The 17,383-nt window shown below is 38.9% G+C and overlaps 2 protein-coding genes across 4 annotated transcripts in view; both read left to right on the top strand.

The window, feature by feature from the left end:
* mcph1 (microcephalin 1) overlaps positions 1-5,058 on the top strand; it is a 29,872-nt gene extending 24,814 nt beyond the window's left edge. Inside the window, exons 14-15 of one of the 3 annotated variants that reach the window (XR_004616364.1) lie at positions 4,092-4,340; positions 4,440-5,057. Coding sequence is in view for 2 of the 3 variants with exons in the window: in XM_034609605.1 (XP_034465496.1) it covers positions 4,103-4,340; positions 4,440-4,492 (291 nt within the window). In the remaining variant the exon portion in view is untranslated. Of the gene's footprint in view, positions 1-4,091; positions 4,341-4,439 lie in introns of all 3 variants that reach the window. The other 2 variants (XM_034609606.1, XM_034609605.1) reach the window with 2 other exon arrangements.
* Positions 5,059-5,275: 217 nt separating this feature from the next.
* agpat5 (1-acylglycerol-3-phosphate O-acyltransferase 5 (lysophosphatidic acid acyltransferase, epsilon)) lies at positions 5,276-16,420 on the top strand. The gene is made up of 8 exons (XM_034609635.1): positions 5,276-6,153; positions 6,736-6,805; positions 6,900-7,015; positions 7,117-7,206; positions 8,017-8,107; positions 9,013-9,174; positions 13,302-13,425; positions 13,993-16,420. The coding sequence occupies exons 1-8, from the start codon at positions 5,935-5,937 to the stop codon at positions 14,216-14,218; spliced, it is 1,098 nt and encodes a 365-aa protein (XP_034465526.1). The 5' UTR covers positions 5,276-5,934; the 3' UTR covers positions 14,219-16,420.
* The last annotated feature ends 963 nt before the right edge of the window (positions 16,421-17,383 follow it).

Consider the following 17,383-nt stretch of genomic DNA (forward strand, 5'->3'; position numbering starts at 1 on the left):
CACCCATGTGTCACTTTTCCATCACTGTCGATCAGGGCTGATAAAAACCTGTCTAGTGCAAAGTCACTTGACCTGGGTGTGAATTTCGATTGCAGCGAAAAGGCAGATGTTAGTGGGTTTTTTGATTATAGGAAAAAGGACTTTTTAAAAACATTTTTTGAGACGTTACCTTGAAATATCATTACCAAATAAAAGCTCCACACAGATAAAACACACAACAGTGAATGTCAACCAGGATGTTTTTCTGCTTTATTAAAAGGCAGCGTTGACATTTGTCCGTTTCAGCTGTTAAAGAGACAAGTGTTTCTAGTCTTCCTCTCTGAACAACAACATGCCTGAAAAGCAAGAGTTTCTAACTTGTGGCTGAAAGAAAAATTCTTTTCAGTAGAAAATAGTTTTGAAAATGAATCACCCCTGGGTTTATAGAAAATTAGGAGTCTGGCTCCCAACAACACATAATGGCACAGACTTATCCAACCTTTACCCTGTTAAAATGACGAAGCTGCCGGACACAAGTGGAAGTTTGGGGCCTTTTTACTTTAATTGCAGCGTTAGCCTGGCCTGAAAACGTTTTTGAGTCGTTTAAAGGGCTCTCATGTCAAAGTGAGGACAGAGTGCAGGTGTGCTGTGCAGGAAGTGTGTTAGAGGGACGTTTTTTCTCCTATACTGCTGGAAAGTGCCTCTAACACAGACTCTCAGTCATTCCTTCAGCAGCTTCACTCTTAATAAAAAAGACAAACAGGCTGTGGTCCATCTCCGCAAAAATAATAATAAACACGTTTATGTCATGCACCGAATACTCATTTGAACTTGGCTTCACCACATTTGTCAACTGCATCATATTTTATTCTTTGACAGGAAGGCCACAGATTTGTCCTCTGCAGTAGGATAGAAATACCATAACAGAATTGTAGGAAGTAGGCTGATGTAATACTTACTGTATACGGGAAATGCAACATATTTGAGGCGCATTACCACAGAGGAAGCACACGTCATCATTTCAACAACACATTTTCAGGTGTTTGTGCTGAATCACTTGAACAGTAGATTCGTGCACGGCAGCTCTTGTGTTTCAATTTGTTTTACGGTTGTTGAAAACACGTCGGACTCCCTGGGACCATTCATCTATTTAATGTGTCTCTGGGCCACATCCTATATATACCACTAGGTTAAAAAAAAAATTATCCTGTGACTTCTGCTGAACTGTTGAGCACACACTGAATTTCATTATGCAGAGCTGTTAGGCTTTATTTATCCGTCTCTGGTGTTGGATATTAGGCCGAACCTTCTGTCCACCCTCTCAGTAGACTCACCCCCGTGCATAACCAGACGAACGCACATGCACTCACCATTAGTGGCTGCAGAGATATTGATTAGGCTGTCGGAGTAAGGAGGTGGGATTTCCCATGTGAAGCATTAATAAATTGTTGCTGGCAAAATAAAAAAGCATCTCATTTAAGCTGAGACAATCTCAAGAGTGTTTTTCAGAGGAAGCTCTTTACCACCTGTATCTCCACTCGCTTACAGTTCGTTTAAATATGATCCAGATCACATTTTCATTGATTTCTCAGAGACTAATTCATGGATCTTGATGGGAAAAATCAGGCATGTTTAGGGGACTGAGTATGTTATGAGTATGTGCAGTTTGTTGCAGATCCAAATAAAAACCTAGCTCGAGTGAATTTAAATGTTGTTTCATTAGGGGACCGTTGATCCTTGGCAAATCTCTGAGTGCCCTTCTGGTCTAGATATGACGTTAAATACATGCAAAGCCAAGCTGCTGGTGATAGAGGAGCCCTGTCTATGCCTGTGAGATCATTTACACAAATCTTGACCTAAATGTTTAATATGATCACATATTGATTACACCACTTTTACAGTCTTCACTGTGTTAACAGAAGTAGTGTGAGATTATTAGTGTGATAATAAACAGGTAGTAGAAGCTACTTGACCACACATTATAAACAACTTCACATATTTATCCAACTACTTTAATTCAAATCTCCAAAGGCTTAAAATGGGATTCTTAGCAGTAGAATACTCAACATCTGCTGTTTATATATTCGACTTTTTGTTTATCTCTCTTCTGTTTTTCCCTCTGGTGTTTTTCTCTGGTTTTTTAAACCCTCTTTCCTCACAAAACCGACGTGACATATAGTCTTCAATCATTCCCTTTTAAAGTGGACAATGTGGGTTAATGTTAACCTGACCTTGTCTCTGAACCCTCCCGAACAATCCCCGATTATTGAGGTGAAGTGAAACCTGTGTGAACATTGACAAAAGACGAAAAGCCTCAAAGCTCATTTCCTGGCATTCAACTTAAAGGGAGGGCAGATTGGTTCCCTTCAGTTTAGCTACTGACCCCAGCAGATTACCGACCGGGCCTGTGGTGAAAGCGTCACGCAGCAAAACCAACAAGAAACAGAACCACACAGAGAGAGATGAAGATACTCGTTTAACAGTGTGGGCATGATATGATATTGTAGCTCATCGGAGAGAAAGGAGTTGTCAAAGTTAATGTGATTCTCATAAAATAATAACTTTTTCCAACTTAGCAGAAAATGTATCCTGTGTCAGTTCTTAAAACAGTTTATTCAGCTGTAAACCTCATTCTGTTAATGATAAAATATGAATTGGTTTAGGTTTCACCTGCAGCAGTGACTTTTCAGTATTTACTCATATTAACAATAGTTTTTCTTTAAATTGCTTTTCATGGCACATTTTGTATGTTTCTCAGGTTCCTCACAGTGACATTCAGCTTCTGCTGTATCACAGGCAGCCACCTTCAGGCCACTTTCAGTACTGAATCAATGTTTCACAGTTATGACTTCTATGATTTTAAAATGAGGTTCTTCAGGGGAAAGGTGGATTTATCATTTCATAATCCTTATCATGTAAATTTGCTGGATTTAGGGAAAAGGAAATCCCTGGACTGTGATCTATGTTGATGAAGGTTGATGATACTAATCTTCATCATCATGATAATTTTCATGTTAATCAAGAGTGAAATCCTGTGACTCGCATCCATAAAACATAACATGAGTTTCCATTTTAAACCTTAGTTCACGAGAATTACAATTAAGTTTTCTAGTAAAAACAAACACACAATGAGCAATGGGAACAGCCAGACAAGGTTTCAGAATAAACTTCATTTGATTATTTTCCTGAACAATCAGCAGGATGTTCATTAAACTAGAGACAGTGTTTGATTGACAGCTCCCTCTCTCTTCTCTGGATGGGACTGATCAGACTCTTTTTTTTCACACAAGACATTTTGACATGTCTCACTGGGTATTAAAATCGTCTGAGTTTCTCTCTGCTTTAGTTTCAGGCTCCTCATATTGTGCTCACTGGTTCACTTACTGGGATACTTGAATACAGTAGAGTTATTTTAACATCTGTGTTTTTCTCACCATCTGAAGTCAAAATGTCTGCTGTGAAAAATACCTCTTGTCATTCGCTCATTCATTCATTGGGTTTGGTGACACTATATATTTCCCACCATATATATATCCATTTATCAAGGTAATGATAATAGTTGGAGTTAAAATTCAGCCAACATGAGACTTTCACAGAATATTGTTATCAGACTTATGTTTACTGCAAAACAATATTCTCATGTTGGCTGCTCCAATAGCAAAACTGGTATTCTACAGGGTAAACAATGCAGTTCTTTTTTATGGTTAAACTGTTGACTATCAAGCCTTAGTGACATTTTTGTCATATGGGTTTGGTAACGTCATCATATTGTGTTTATATATATATATATATATACAACCAATTAATCGTTATTGGAATTGTTTTATTCCCTAATCTCAGTATCAGCACTTGCCCCCAAAATGTAAATCAAGTGGCCGTTACAAATAGTGATATGGTGTTTTAATGTTATTAGAGTTATCAATAAAATGTTGATAATATTACAGCAATAGTAGCAGTCCAAATAATAAATTATGCTAACAGATTATTAATAATTAATAAAAGTAAAAGCATTGAGTATCTCCTGCAGCTCTGGAGTCACAGATACCTGCAGAGGGTGGACAGTGAGGAAGAAACTCTGACAACAGTTAATATGTCGGGTGTTTAACCATCAGTTTCTCCTCAGATCTGTCGTCTCCAAAGGCACCTGTCTGCCGGGGAGCACCAGCAGGACCTGTTCCAAGATCAGCCGACCATGTTCGTGTCCCAGTACTCCCAGCCGCCCACTCAGTGTCTGATGGAGCTGATCCAGCTCTGTGGAGGAACAGTGTGTAAAACTATGCGGCAGGCGGGTATCTGCATAGGGAGGTACAGCGGCAGGAGACCAAAGGGAAGCAGGATCCTGTCGGAGCAGTGGGTGCTGGGTAAGATATGTTCTGCTTACCTCTCTGTGTTCAATGCTAAACTCCTTTATCGTGTCACTAATAAATGTTTCTCTCATGTTTTTGTGATTTTATTTTCAGATAGTATCACACATCTGAAGCAGCTGTCATATGATAACTACGATTTGGAGTGAAAGCTGTTGAATATTTTTTATGGCTGTGATGTTTAGTTTAATGAATTTAACTCTGAACAGTGCCTCACATCACACACACCCTCACGTTCTACCTTCCAGTTTCTCTTCTGCAGCTTTATCGTCTTGTTTAGTGTTTGAGGCTTTTTCCCAAATTCTCTCACCTATTCTATTTTCAAAGACTTTTAGTCTATGTTACCATGGTTACCTATTACTTGTAAGGACTATCAACCATTCAACATGTTACTGTGAATCTGCATTAACATTCTGCAGGTCGATCTGTATTGTATGAATATTTTTTTTTCATTATATAGTAACCACGTCTGTTTTAATGGGTTTTTTGCAGCAACTGAAACATAAGATTGAGCCGCATTGATTTTGATTTAACACAGTGTGATTTTAAAAAATACTTTCCGAGCCAGTTCAATACTCTAATGGAGATAAAGGATACTGTAACTTTACTATATCTTTAATGTTGTTTGATGTTCGTGTTAATAAATTATATATTTTTTAAACTTTTGATTTTCAACATTGGTTTTCTTATATTCTTCAAGTTGATACGTTTACAAGTGTAGACAGCCTCACGATCAAAACAGATTTTTATTTTGTTTGATGTAGTTTTCAGTGTTGACTGACTCAAACAAATGTTTTCTTATTATATATTTCTCATCCTCCTCTTTTCTTTAAGATTACTTTTTATTGACATGTAGGAAAACAAAACATGCTTTTAAAAAGAGTGGCTGATCCCTTTAATATCAGAACGCCCATTGCCCAGCTTCTCCTCCGCCAGTCGGCCAATCAGCTCGGCCGATGTTACGGAGTGTCGTTACGTAGGGAGGCGTGTGTGACATTCGCCGCACGAAGCTAGTTCAGAACAGCTAAGTGGAGAAAGATGGAAACTGGAGGAGAAGAAAGAAAATTATTTATCTTTTAAATATCTCCGCTGACGGTTGAGTTTCCCCGGTGTTTCCGGTCGCGTGCACGCCAGAGGAGACGGTTTGTGTCGGATGCGGCGTCAGTTAAAACTTCCCCGCACGTTAAAACCAGCGCGCTAACGCTTCCCGGTAACTTCCTCTGTACATGTTCGGAGTTCTGGTTGAGGTCGTGTTCCGGTCCGCCGCACTGAGATGACGAAACTAATCGGATAACAGCGGGTTGTTTGGCTTTTTGTGTGTCGCAGTATGGGAGGCTGGTAGCGCTTAAGCCGGCGCGGCTAACTGCGGCGTGCACACAAGGTTACAATTAGCTTTAGCCGAGCTAGCACCTCACTCCACTTCCTCTCCGCTGCCTCTGGAGCCTCCTCGCTTTCTTATGCTGACTTGTCAGGACAGGTGTGCAGAAAGCGGGCCAGGTGTGGCGCGGGATAGATAGTCTGTCATTTAGCCTGGCCCCGAGCCTTTCTTCAGGGATTGTCGCTGCCTCGGGTGCAGCCAGGGGTCGGGACCATGCTGCTCTCCCTGGTCGTGCACACACACTCGCTGCGGTACTGGTTCCCAGCCACGATCATGCTGGGGACAGCCCCGGCTTACCTGCTGTCGTGGGGAGTTTGGCGTCTCCTGTCAACTGTCCTGCCAGCGAGAGTGTACCACAGAGTAGACGACAGACTGTACTCCATCTACCAGAGCATGGTCCTCTTCTTCTTTGAGAACTACACAGGAGTGGAGGCAAGTGACCCACCACTATCCAACACACAATCCCATTGTTTCAGATTAAACTGATGATGATAGTTTGTTTATCAATCAAAATGCCATCACTCTGAGTTGCCTCTGACTGCCTGTACCTGCACACTTTTTAACTTGAATTTGATTTGATGTGGTCACTCCACACAGATCAGTTCATTTTTGCAGGTTTATTTATTTGAGAAAAGTCTAAACAAATGAAATGACCAGGAGATGTTGAGGGAGAACTTGAAGCACAGCAAGAAAGTCTGCATTCTTCTGCCCTGTTGCTGCCACTCCTTGTTCACTTTAACAACCTCAGTCTCAGATATGATGCTGTTTGTGTTGTAAACTGCCTGCTCCTTGCCTTCAGCTGGAGGCCGCATGATTAGATTAGAAGGAATGTTTCTCAATAAATCCCCTCAGGGTCTACGAAAAGCTGCAGTCTTTGCAGGTTTTTATAGAGCAACATGTCTGGGCTGCAACTAAATCCCTTAAGCAGTTTGAATATTTAAAACGACAAAATAAAAGTCTGTGTTTATGTCACTGTATATCTGTGTAAACCTGCTTTTGTTCCTTTCTCTGTAGATTGTTATATATGGAGATATACCAAAGAACAAAGAGAACGTCATCTACCTGTCTAATCATCAATGTACAGGTAATATATATATGAATATGCAGCTTTTTATAAACTTAGATCCATGTGAATGACGGTGTGAGTATTTATAATCTACTCATGTTCGTCCTTTTAGCTGACTGGATCATCGCTGACATGCTCGCCATCAGGCAGAGTGCGATCGGCCATGTCAGATATGTTCTGAAAGATGGACTCAAGTGGCTCCCGCTGTACGGATGGTATTTCTCTCAGGTAATGCTACTCTGTGAGTATTTGCATGTCATTATGTGAATTTCAGTTGTAAATGAAATTTAAACTTCATTCCTCACTAATCAGATCCTCTCTTTTTTTAGCATGGAGGGATCTATGTCAAACGAAGCGCAAAGTTTAATGAGAAGGCGATGAAGACGAAACTCCACACTCAGACTCAATCAGGAGCACCAGTAAGTTTCTTATAAATTGGCCTCTTGAGCACATGAATATTTAATTTCTTCATGAAATTATATCTTCATATTTAAGGAAGTTCTTTTATGATTATTTTAAGCTTTTATAACTTTCACAACTTGAATTCAGATTTCTCTGCAGTCGTCTTCCAAAATTCCATCTCAAGAGACCCCCTCTAATCCTATTATCTCATTAAGGCTTTGACGTGTATGAATTGAACATTGTGAACATTGGTCATTTGATCTTAATTAGATATTGAGTCATGAAGTTCCTGTTACACTGTGTCTTAACTGGTGTTGAAACTAAGGGTTCGCCTCTAATCACTTTTTTGGGATTAAAGTGAGGGAGATTTGTGTTTTCCCCTCTGTGTGTGGTCGGTCTTTGTCTAATCAACATAATAAGTTGTCACATTAACATAAATTCAGGAATTAAGACTGACCCAGATTTTGAAATGTATGTTTTGACTAAACGGTTGACAAAAAAATATTTCTGCAATAATTTGTTAAAATAAAATGCAGCATTCAATTGACAGCTAATTCTAGTTATGTTATGAAACATTTATTGTTTCATCATTAGAAAATGTGAAGATTTTGTTATTGTTGAAAAAGCATCGATATTGTAGATTGAATCCAAATCGATTTTTAAAGAGTGAGACACTAAAAATGTGTATCCAGTTTTTTTCAAACACTGGAAGTTCAGCACAATATGTTCCTCGAATTTCTGTACTTGTCAGAAATTCCACCACGTTTGGTTCATGTTAGGAATCAAACGTGAAGGAGCTTTTATTTAACGTCTTTTCCTCCCCTCAGATGTACCTCGTCATTTTCCCAGAAGGAACTCGGTATAATCCAGAGCTGAAGAAAGTTATCGCTGACAGTCAGGCTTTTGCTACAAAAGAAGGTACTGGCACGATATCAGCCATTTATTAATTTACTGCTACTCTGTCACATGTTTTACCATTTGTATATTGCAATGTGTGTTGGAATGAAAAAGTTCAGTCAGAACCTTTTTTCTTGCTTTAATCCCTGAGAGCAGTAAAACAATGAAAATAGAGAGAAACAACCCCAGAAACTAAAATTTCAAATATGTATGGAGTTTTTTTTTTAATAATTTATTTTATGCCCATTTTTTAAAATATTAGTTAATAGAGCTTTATTCATTTATATCATCATTATTGAATCACTAGTGTTGTGCCATGAACTGGTCAGCTTCTTCCAAAACTCCTTATTATATATTTAATCTATGGAACTCAATATTTTGAGGACTAAATTGACATAATGCTCATCTACAACAGAGAATTCAGTGCTCACTCTCAGTACTTAAATGAGTTAGTCAGAAAGAGGAAGTAAAATTGCCTGCTTTACATGCTGCTTGAATTTGACAGTGCATTTCATCATAGCTTTATAATTTGACCATTGACTACATGAGATGTGTCATGTTTATTACGCTGCTGTTGCGCAGTGTGTTGCTCAGGTCCGCTCACAAACTGTATCCATTCAGCAGAGATTAAGCCTATCTCTGGACCGCAGCTCTGAATATCACCTTCCCCCATTAATCCAAACAAATCGCTGTGCAGAGCCGCCATGTGCACATGACATTATCTGCTATTAGTGAGGTATTAGTAAGCAGAGGTTGGATCGACTGGGGAACAAGAGACCGTGCAGAAACTCAACTGAACACAATCAGTTACAATGCGTTTTTTTTACACTAAATACTAGCTGTATTAATGTTCAGTGAGCTGGTGTGACAGGCTTCATAGTTGCACATAAACCTAATGCTCTGGTCTGCTCATGTTTTTACCATAGGACTGGCTGTTCTGAAGCACACTCTTACACCCAGGATGAAAGCGTCTCACGTAGCCATGGAGTCGATGAAGGATCACCTGAACGCCGTGTATGACGTCACGGTGGCCTATGAGGGAACGCTGGATTCTTCTGGTCAAAGAAGACCAGCACCATCCATGCCAGGTAAGCAGGTATTGGAAGTTGGCCACAGATATTCAGCTTTTAGATCATGTGTTCCTGAAAAAGATGTACACATTACAATTTTCTCCATTTAACCTGATTGTACAGGGTGATCCAGGTTTTTTATCCTAATGGGTAAAAAAAACCCACATCTTTCTGCACATCTTTGTAAACATATATAACTGGAAGGGCTAGACCATTCATTGGGGAGTTAGTCTGGTATAAATGCAATCAAGAAAGTGCTCAGCTCGGTGAAATTACAGCCCACAGTGTAGAAGAAGCTTACAAGAAACTTTTTCGTCTGTTTGCCTTTATATCAGTCGACTCCAGAAAGATCTGTTCTGCTCAGTCATCGCTCCTTTCCTGTTTTAGTATTTAGAATAATAATGTCTGTTACTGCCATTGAAATCGGATCTGTATCTAGAGATCTTGTGTGCATCTGGAAACGTGTATGTTAATTTTAGATGTCAACACATGCAGAACACGAAGTTGAACAAATCAGCCAAATCATATCTGGTATCTGGCTCACACATTGATTGGTTCATTGCCAGGTGTAAATACAGGCTATTTAAATAATGAATGACACTAATTCATGGCAATGCTTTCTCTGCTCTGGAACGTGACATGTTTGTTGACAGCTCTGCATAACTGATTTCCATATTGAGATCCAAACAGTGTTTACAGAGTCAACACAACAGGAACACTTATTACTACCAGGTAAGAATTGGATGTCATTATCCATATATAATATCCAGGTAGAGATCACATGATAATACAGGTGGAAATATGGCTCATGTGTGTCTAATGAAAAGCAACTTCTGGCTTGTTTGTGTGTCATGACTAAAAAAATCACCTCGTGTCTGTTTTTTTCTGTTTGGATTCATATTAGCTGCTGTATCACATCAGCTATTGTCGCTCTGGTTCTTATTAGAACTAAAACAATACTATTTTTATCACTGATCACATCCTAGAAACTTTGTTTTGTCTGATCCTAAAATATTCAATTTGTACTACAAGCCTTGAACCACCAAATGTTTGATTGTCAATCACTCAATTGCCTAGTCATTCCAACTGAAATCCGTATAAACTAGGGTTGGGCTGCTGGTTGAACCCGACAGGCATTCAGTTTTTTTGTGTCTGAATCCGCCCGAGCCTGGCGTTTTACCTGATAACAGACACAAAAAATCAAGTAGATAACCCAGCCAATGTGACAGAACCCAAATGTTGTCACATTCTGGTCTGACCCTTCAGGACCAAGCAGGTTTAAGTCGGGTATTTACACTTGCACGCAATAAAGCATTGCATTTACAGACGAGTACTGTAAATTACAAATCATATAATGATAAAAAAAATCTCAGCTCTCCACATACTTGCTTTCCATATATTCAACCTGATATCAAGAATTAATATAAAAAATATATGACAAAAGAAGCATTTTAACTCCTGATACAAACACAGCTACAGACCCTCAGCTGACAGCAGCTGATGTGCTTTCCACAGTCCCACAGGCAGTTTATTATCAATCCTGCAACACTGTGTTGACTCCCTCCTTAATTAATCACAAAGCAAACATCACCTATTAACATCTGTGTCTTCCTGTAAACAGCATGACTCCGTGTTTGTCAGTTTTTGATTATTCTGTGTTCCCGGTTGTTTTTAAAAAACAAACAAATACCCTCCTGCTACATTGACGTGTTTCTAGCAAACGGAACAGAGAGAGGCAGAAAAGCTTTCTTCCCATCACGCACATCCTGACCTCATGTGGTGACTGTGACTTTAGTCATTTCAACAGGAGCTGGGAGCTGAGGCTGTAGCTGATTGACGTTCCTTCTGTTTCTCATCAGTATAAACAGTTCACTTAATTTGAATGTGAAGCTACAAGCTGACATCTTTATTTACACACTGAAATTACAGTTTCTGAGATATAAGACTTAATACTGAGTTTTCAAAATATTCAGTCATTAACTGTGATGTCATAATTGAGCAAATAGATATAAATGTGAGGCTATTTCCTAAATTGATAATTGGACACAACATAACCGGTGTGGCACATAATGCTGCATCCAGGCTGACTAATTCAGTTTGTGAACAATTCGTCTGAATTATAGATTTGAATATAAAACTAGATCTAGATTTTATTTAGATCTGCACCAAATGGCACACACTGATAAATTTTTCCCCATGACAAATCAATGAAAAAGTTAGTGAAAAAATAATTTAATGGGTTCTTCCACAACAGATCTGTCCACCAAGTTGTTTGTGCTAATCTGTCCAGTAGTTGTTGCATAATCTAACAAACAAACAAACAAACAAACAAACAAACACAGAGGTAATAATTCAAATGTAACTTGGAAGAAACACTCGGTAAAACTGTTTGTTGGATAAATGGATAAGTCCACAGTATTATACAGAGCAAATCCTGCTTTGTGCTCAGGAAAAGGCTTTTTGTTAGAAATTGAGAAATATTTCATTTAAATGGTGATGGCATGTTGATTTATCACTGGAATTCCAAGACCCATCTCATAACAGGAGCTCACTTGTTACTCTCAGAGCAGGTAGCTGTGAATGTGGAAATGTTTTGAGTTCTGACCTTATTTCAAAATCACTATGTGATCCATGACTTTATATAAGAGCAAAGAGATCATGTTTATCTGAGAAAGCATGAAGAGGGACTGGAGGAAACAGGACTCTCTCCATTCTGGATATTAGAAGTTGAGTGTTTTAGATCAGAGAACAGAAATGGTAACAACTACTTTGAATACTTAATCATTTTGGATACTTATTTGTTCTCATCCAAGAATTTGCTCGCCATTCCACAAACTAGACTGAGGACCCTTGGTGACCGGGGCTTTTCTGTTAGGGTCCTCACTCTATTTTAAATCGCTCTTAAAAACACATTTTAATAAATTTACTTTTATTGCCTTTGTGGTCTCACCTTTCTTTATTTTTTTATACAATTGCATTAATGATTAAATTTCTGCTTCTTTTGATTAATTGCTTTATATTTAAACAGATTTTAAATTGCTTTTATCGTTTTGTCTCGTAAAGCACTTTATAACTTTGTTTTGAAAGGTGCCATATAAATAGTTTATATTATCAGGTGCTTCAGTGAAACAACTCTGCACGTCTCTTCCAGCAGTTTGCTTTCCCCTGTGCACACAGATGTTTCCACATATTAAAGATTTGTTTTTTGAAATCAGGACTTGTTTATCACTCGAGAGCGTACAGTTAATTTCCTTTACCTCTTCCAGGTTGGTTGTTTTTATAAGTGTTTTTGGAGCATTGTTCAGCTCTCTCACACACTCACACACACACACACACACACACACACACACACACACACACACACACACACACACACACACACACACACACACACACACACACGACCCGAAGTGGAAACTCTGCTTTCTTTTGAGGGGGGTTCACTGAGTTTTCAGCGTTTGTTATACTGGCTCGGGTTGTGACAGAGGGTCGGTTTCAATCTGTGCAGAAGCTGATGGAGGCGCACGCTCCACCGGCGAAGCAATCTCTCGCAGCGGACTTCGATCAGGTTTCCTCTTTCGGCCGCCGTGCCAGGTTTCCTGAAAATATTGCATGTTGTGGAAACAGGAAGTTGAAGGTCTCTGGGGATACATGTGTTGCCTTGAGCATTCACACTTAGCTACTTTTTTTTACGTCTGACCTTCTCAGACACTCATCAGGTTTTCTCTCTACTCTCACTACCCTGACAGTTTGATTTGGCTTAAGACTGAAAACAATTTAACTTATTGACTGGAGAGAATTTTATTTATATCACTAAGCAAATGAAATTCAATTGAATGTTCGGATGATTTATTTAATTTAGATCTTAAATTGAACTTTGTATGTATTTCAGGCTTTGAGCAGATCACCTCTGTATTTTTGCCTGTTAAAGAATCAGTTATGTAACCGTCATGACCAACAAGCTGTGTTCACCTCACAGCTCTTTACTTTCTTGAGTCGAAGGGCCTTGGCATCACAGTGTCACAGTAGCTCTACACTCTATCACTGTCACCTTGTGTTGATTTTAAGTGCTTACTCTACGTGCCGTTTCGCTGAAAGGCTTTTCCTGTTTTTGTTTAGTCTCTTTTATTTTTTGTGTTTGACAGAATTCCTGTGCAAAGAATGTCCCCGGGTCCACATACACTTCGACCGTGTGGATATAAAGGAAATTCCTCCAGAGCCACTGTTTTTCCGCAGGTGGCTGCACGAGCGCTTCGAAATCAAGGACCGGTAAGTGTGTGTGCGTGCGTGCGTGTGTGTGTGTGTGTGTGTGCGTGGGTGGAAGAATTTATGCTGTGGAAATTGCATGCTGTCCCATCAATGCTTAAAGCACAGTGAGTTGAGGTTTTTAAATGTTTTGCACTTGAACGCCAGGAATTTCAGAACATGAACTCATAAGTTTACTAGAGAGATTTAAAATCTATCCAACAGAGCAGCAGAGTCTCATATCATATCAAAAACAACTCGAGTAATATGTAAAATGTCACTAAAATTCAAGTTTCCAAACTAGTGTTAACTAACTGGAGCTGAAATGGTTGCTGGGGGAATGAGCAAAGATTTTAATACAATAAAAATAATTATTTGTTGCAGCCCTGAAATCAGTTCATGTGTAATAGGAAAAGTCCAGAAAAGTGGGACCAACATTCGTAACACCAACCAAGCTAAAGAAAAGCCCTGATGTGATTTGTGTGCAGTTTTTATGTTCGGTAAAAATCCTCATGTGAACTCTGTATTTCTAAAACGGGCTGAATTCTAAAGTTATATCCCCTTTTTTTTTTTTTTTTTTATTATATAAAGGCTGCTCACAGATTTCTACGAGTCGGAGGATCCAGACAAAATCCGCAGGTTCCCAGGGGAAGGCAAACCGTCTCCGCTAAACCTCTCGAAAACCCTCCCGTCAGTGACGATCTTGGGAGGACTGACACTGCCGTTACTGCTGACAGAGAACGGCAGGAAACTGTATGTGAGGACCTGGGTTTATGGGACGCTGCTGGGCTGGCTGTGGGTGAACGCGTTTCCTTAACGAACGGACGGGCAGAGGCTGCCACAGTTAGACGCACAAAACACATAGAGAGACGGTGCCATTTTCCTGTATCACAACAACACAAGGTGTGTTCCAGATGCAGAGCAGTTATCTGATAAGAGGCTCAGAGCTTTATCCGCACGTCTGGCTTAATGTTGACCTTGAGCCGAAAGCTGAACAGAAATGTGAGAAATGAAGGCTTTTTTTGCTACTTGTTCCTGCGCGTTACTCGGATTTGCAGCCTGAAACGATGAGAAAACAGGAGTGGAGTTGAATTAAAGTCAAGTATTGGGTTTCTCAGAAATCCCCTTTGATCTCTAGTATGACATTAAAACATATTCCCCCTCTAAAACTACTTTCCCCTTCATAAGAGTTATCCAAATTAGTATTCTTGCATGCTCCCTGAAGCTCTTATGACATTTATTTTTGTCAACAAAGTGTGCCGAGTAGTTTAAAAACTCGTTTAAAGGTGATGGTCAGATACTGTGTGAAACTGAGAGTGGACGAGCCTCCTGACGATGGATCAGTTAGAACGAAGTGCACTGACTCATTGACATTGGTTGAAATGTCTGTTTTTGATGCCAAGTGAATTGTCAGAAGGATTATGCACTTTGCAAATTTTAAGTGATGTTTTTACATTAGTAGAATAAAATAAATGATGTGCAGTCTTCTATAGGAGCTCATAAACATGACACCAGCTTCAATGTTTACCATAACTATTCATAGTGACATCACTTGTTACCTAGCGATAATGAATGTAGCCGTTAAAAAGGAGCAAATGTCTTTTTTCTTAATTTCCAAAACCCATTAAATATTATTTAAAAAATATTTTTTTAGCTGTACAGATGCCACAGTGAGCTCGTATAGAGGAATGAGTGTTAACGATGAAAATGTTCTACCAATGTAAAATATAGACTGTAAATAAAGATGGACGACCCTTCTCCACTTGCTCCCACTATCCAGGAATGAAGCCAAAATATCCCAGAGACAAAAGCTGGCATCTTTTGCCAATGATGTCAATAACAATAACAATCAGGGTTGGAGTGATACACAAGCTCCACCAATCGCCAGTCAGCTCAACTGTCAATCATTGTTTCTTTTTTATAGCATCAAATAACTAATTAAAACCAAACTTGCCAGATACATAAGCACTTCAAACACAAACATCAGTGTGACAAGAAAATGTTTTATTCAACATGTACTTTGACTTTTTAGTTTGGTCCATATCCTAGTTACGAACAAGGACGAGGTGGGAGTCATGAACTATACTGTAGCCATCCACCAGGTGGCGATTGAGACATTTTGGCTTCACTTTTGGAGAGTAATCATTTCATCCATCTTTATAGACAGTCTATGATGTAAAATATCGCTTAACTTTAAAATATTATTCATTGCCAAAACAAAGTGTATTTTGGTCCTAATTACATTATAATTATATGTATTTTTATTATTGTTTATTCACAGCTCCATAACTTTTTTATGCATTTGTTACTTTGAATATTGAGTTACAGCTCACTTGAAAATATCTACCTAGCAAAAAGCTGACAAAGCCATGTGAACAGAATATCACAGGTTCCTGTGCCCTCAAAGCCATTTGTATTATAATCATCACTGTATTGTGAAACGCGCTGTGTCCATTGTGGTCGTTTACTGAAATGAAACCTTTGCATTAACCACAAGTCACTTTACATGTTTTGCTATCTCATCCTCCATTAGAGTCAGTCTGCCATATGTTTTCCTCGTGTGGATCATGATACAGTGCATCTCATGATTTTTACATGTTTCTCTGATACCTCACTTGAATAATCCTTCCTCGTTCTGAAACGACCCTTGTCAGCCATTTTATAGTTATTTTTATCCTGACAAGATCAGACTGTAACTCATCAGGAAACTCTGCATAGACAGTATTTCAATGCCAACGGTTTTTGAAAATGTGTGCCTTCTCTCTGGAGGAGTTGGTCCTCAGCCCTCCCACAGGGGGCCACAGTGGCTCTTTATTCCAGCAGGTGACCTCCAGCGTGCTGGAGCTGCTGCTCGCTGCAGCTCGTGGTCACATTGTCTACACTTCATAGTGGCTTATTTTGCTCTAAGAATGCATTTACACTTTTTGAGAACTATTATGAAATGATGAAACCTTTAATGTGTGTGTGTGTACGTTCTGGAAATGGGGTATCGGAGTGAAATAAAGTGAATTTCTTTGGGGAGAGTCAACTTGTCTCTTTTGTCCTACTGTCCTCAACACATGGTTAATAATACGTCTTCTGTCACTGTTATTAGAGGTGCACCAGTGTCTCTGAAGACCGAAGTTTTACTGTGGGAGTTAGTCTGATTGTGGAACATTTATTTATCTACTTTAAAATCCAAATTTTGAACAATCCCATGTTGACTGATTATAGATTTATAGCCGTGGTGCCTGTGGTTATAAGTGCGCGTATCACATCAAGTGGGAAAACAATTTAGAACCCTCCTGTATAATTCCCTCTTTTTTACATAAATTAAACCCTAACTACTTTATTTTTAACAGAGCTAGAGTAAATCATGCAGAACAAATCCTGAGCTGCCAGAGGGACAGCTGCAGGCCAGAATAAATAAATGTATCTTTTAGGAAACATTGACTGCTCACCTCCAAACCCTCTCAGCTGTTTGTGTATGTACCTTCATAAATACAGTGAACACCACAGACAACACATAACAGCTTTCATTGTCAGCTCAGGAACACACAGACCATAGAGTTACTATGTTCAAATAATACTCCCTGTCCTTGGGGTTTAATGTGTAATTCAGTCTGGTGACTTCTATCAGACACGCAGCATGATTTAAACACATAGTGAAGGTTTTTCTCACACAGTCCTTTTCTAAAACCTGGCTACGGTATAGTTTATTCAAGTTGGACCGCTCTTTGTTTCTACTTTTCTTTAAATTTTCAACTATAATTGTATTGAAATCTAATCGCCAAAATGAAGCAATGTGTTGTCTAGTTGTTCAGTCAAAGAAAGTCAATATTAAAATGCTGTAAAAAAATATATAACATTGGAGTTTTAACTTAAAACAATGCATGCTGGGAAGTCAGTTAACATGCCTGTTTTGTTTTGTAAAAAAATAAAATGGTGGTCCAAATATAAAAATGTACCTTCAAATTTTGAATTTGTAAGGAAGATTAATTTG

The sequence above is a fragment of the Hippoglossus hippoglossus genome, chromosome 15, assembly GCF_009819705.1.
Source record: "Hippoglossus hippoglossus isolate fHipHip1 chromosome 15, fHipHip1.pri, whole genome shotgun sequence".
Classification (NCBI taxonomy): Eukaryota; Metazoa; Chordata; class Actinopteri; order Pleuronectiformes; family Pleuronectidae; genus Hippoglossus; species Hippoglossus hippoglossus.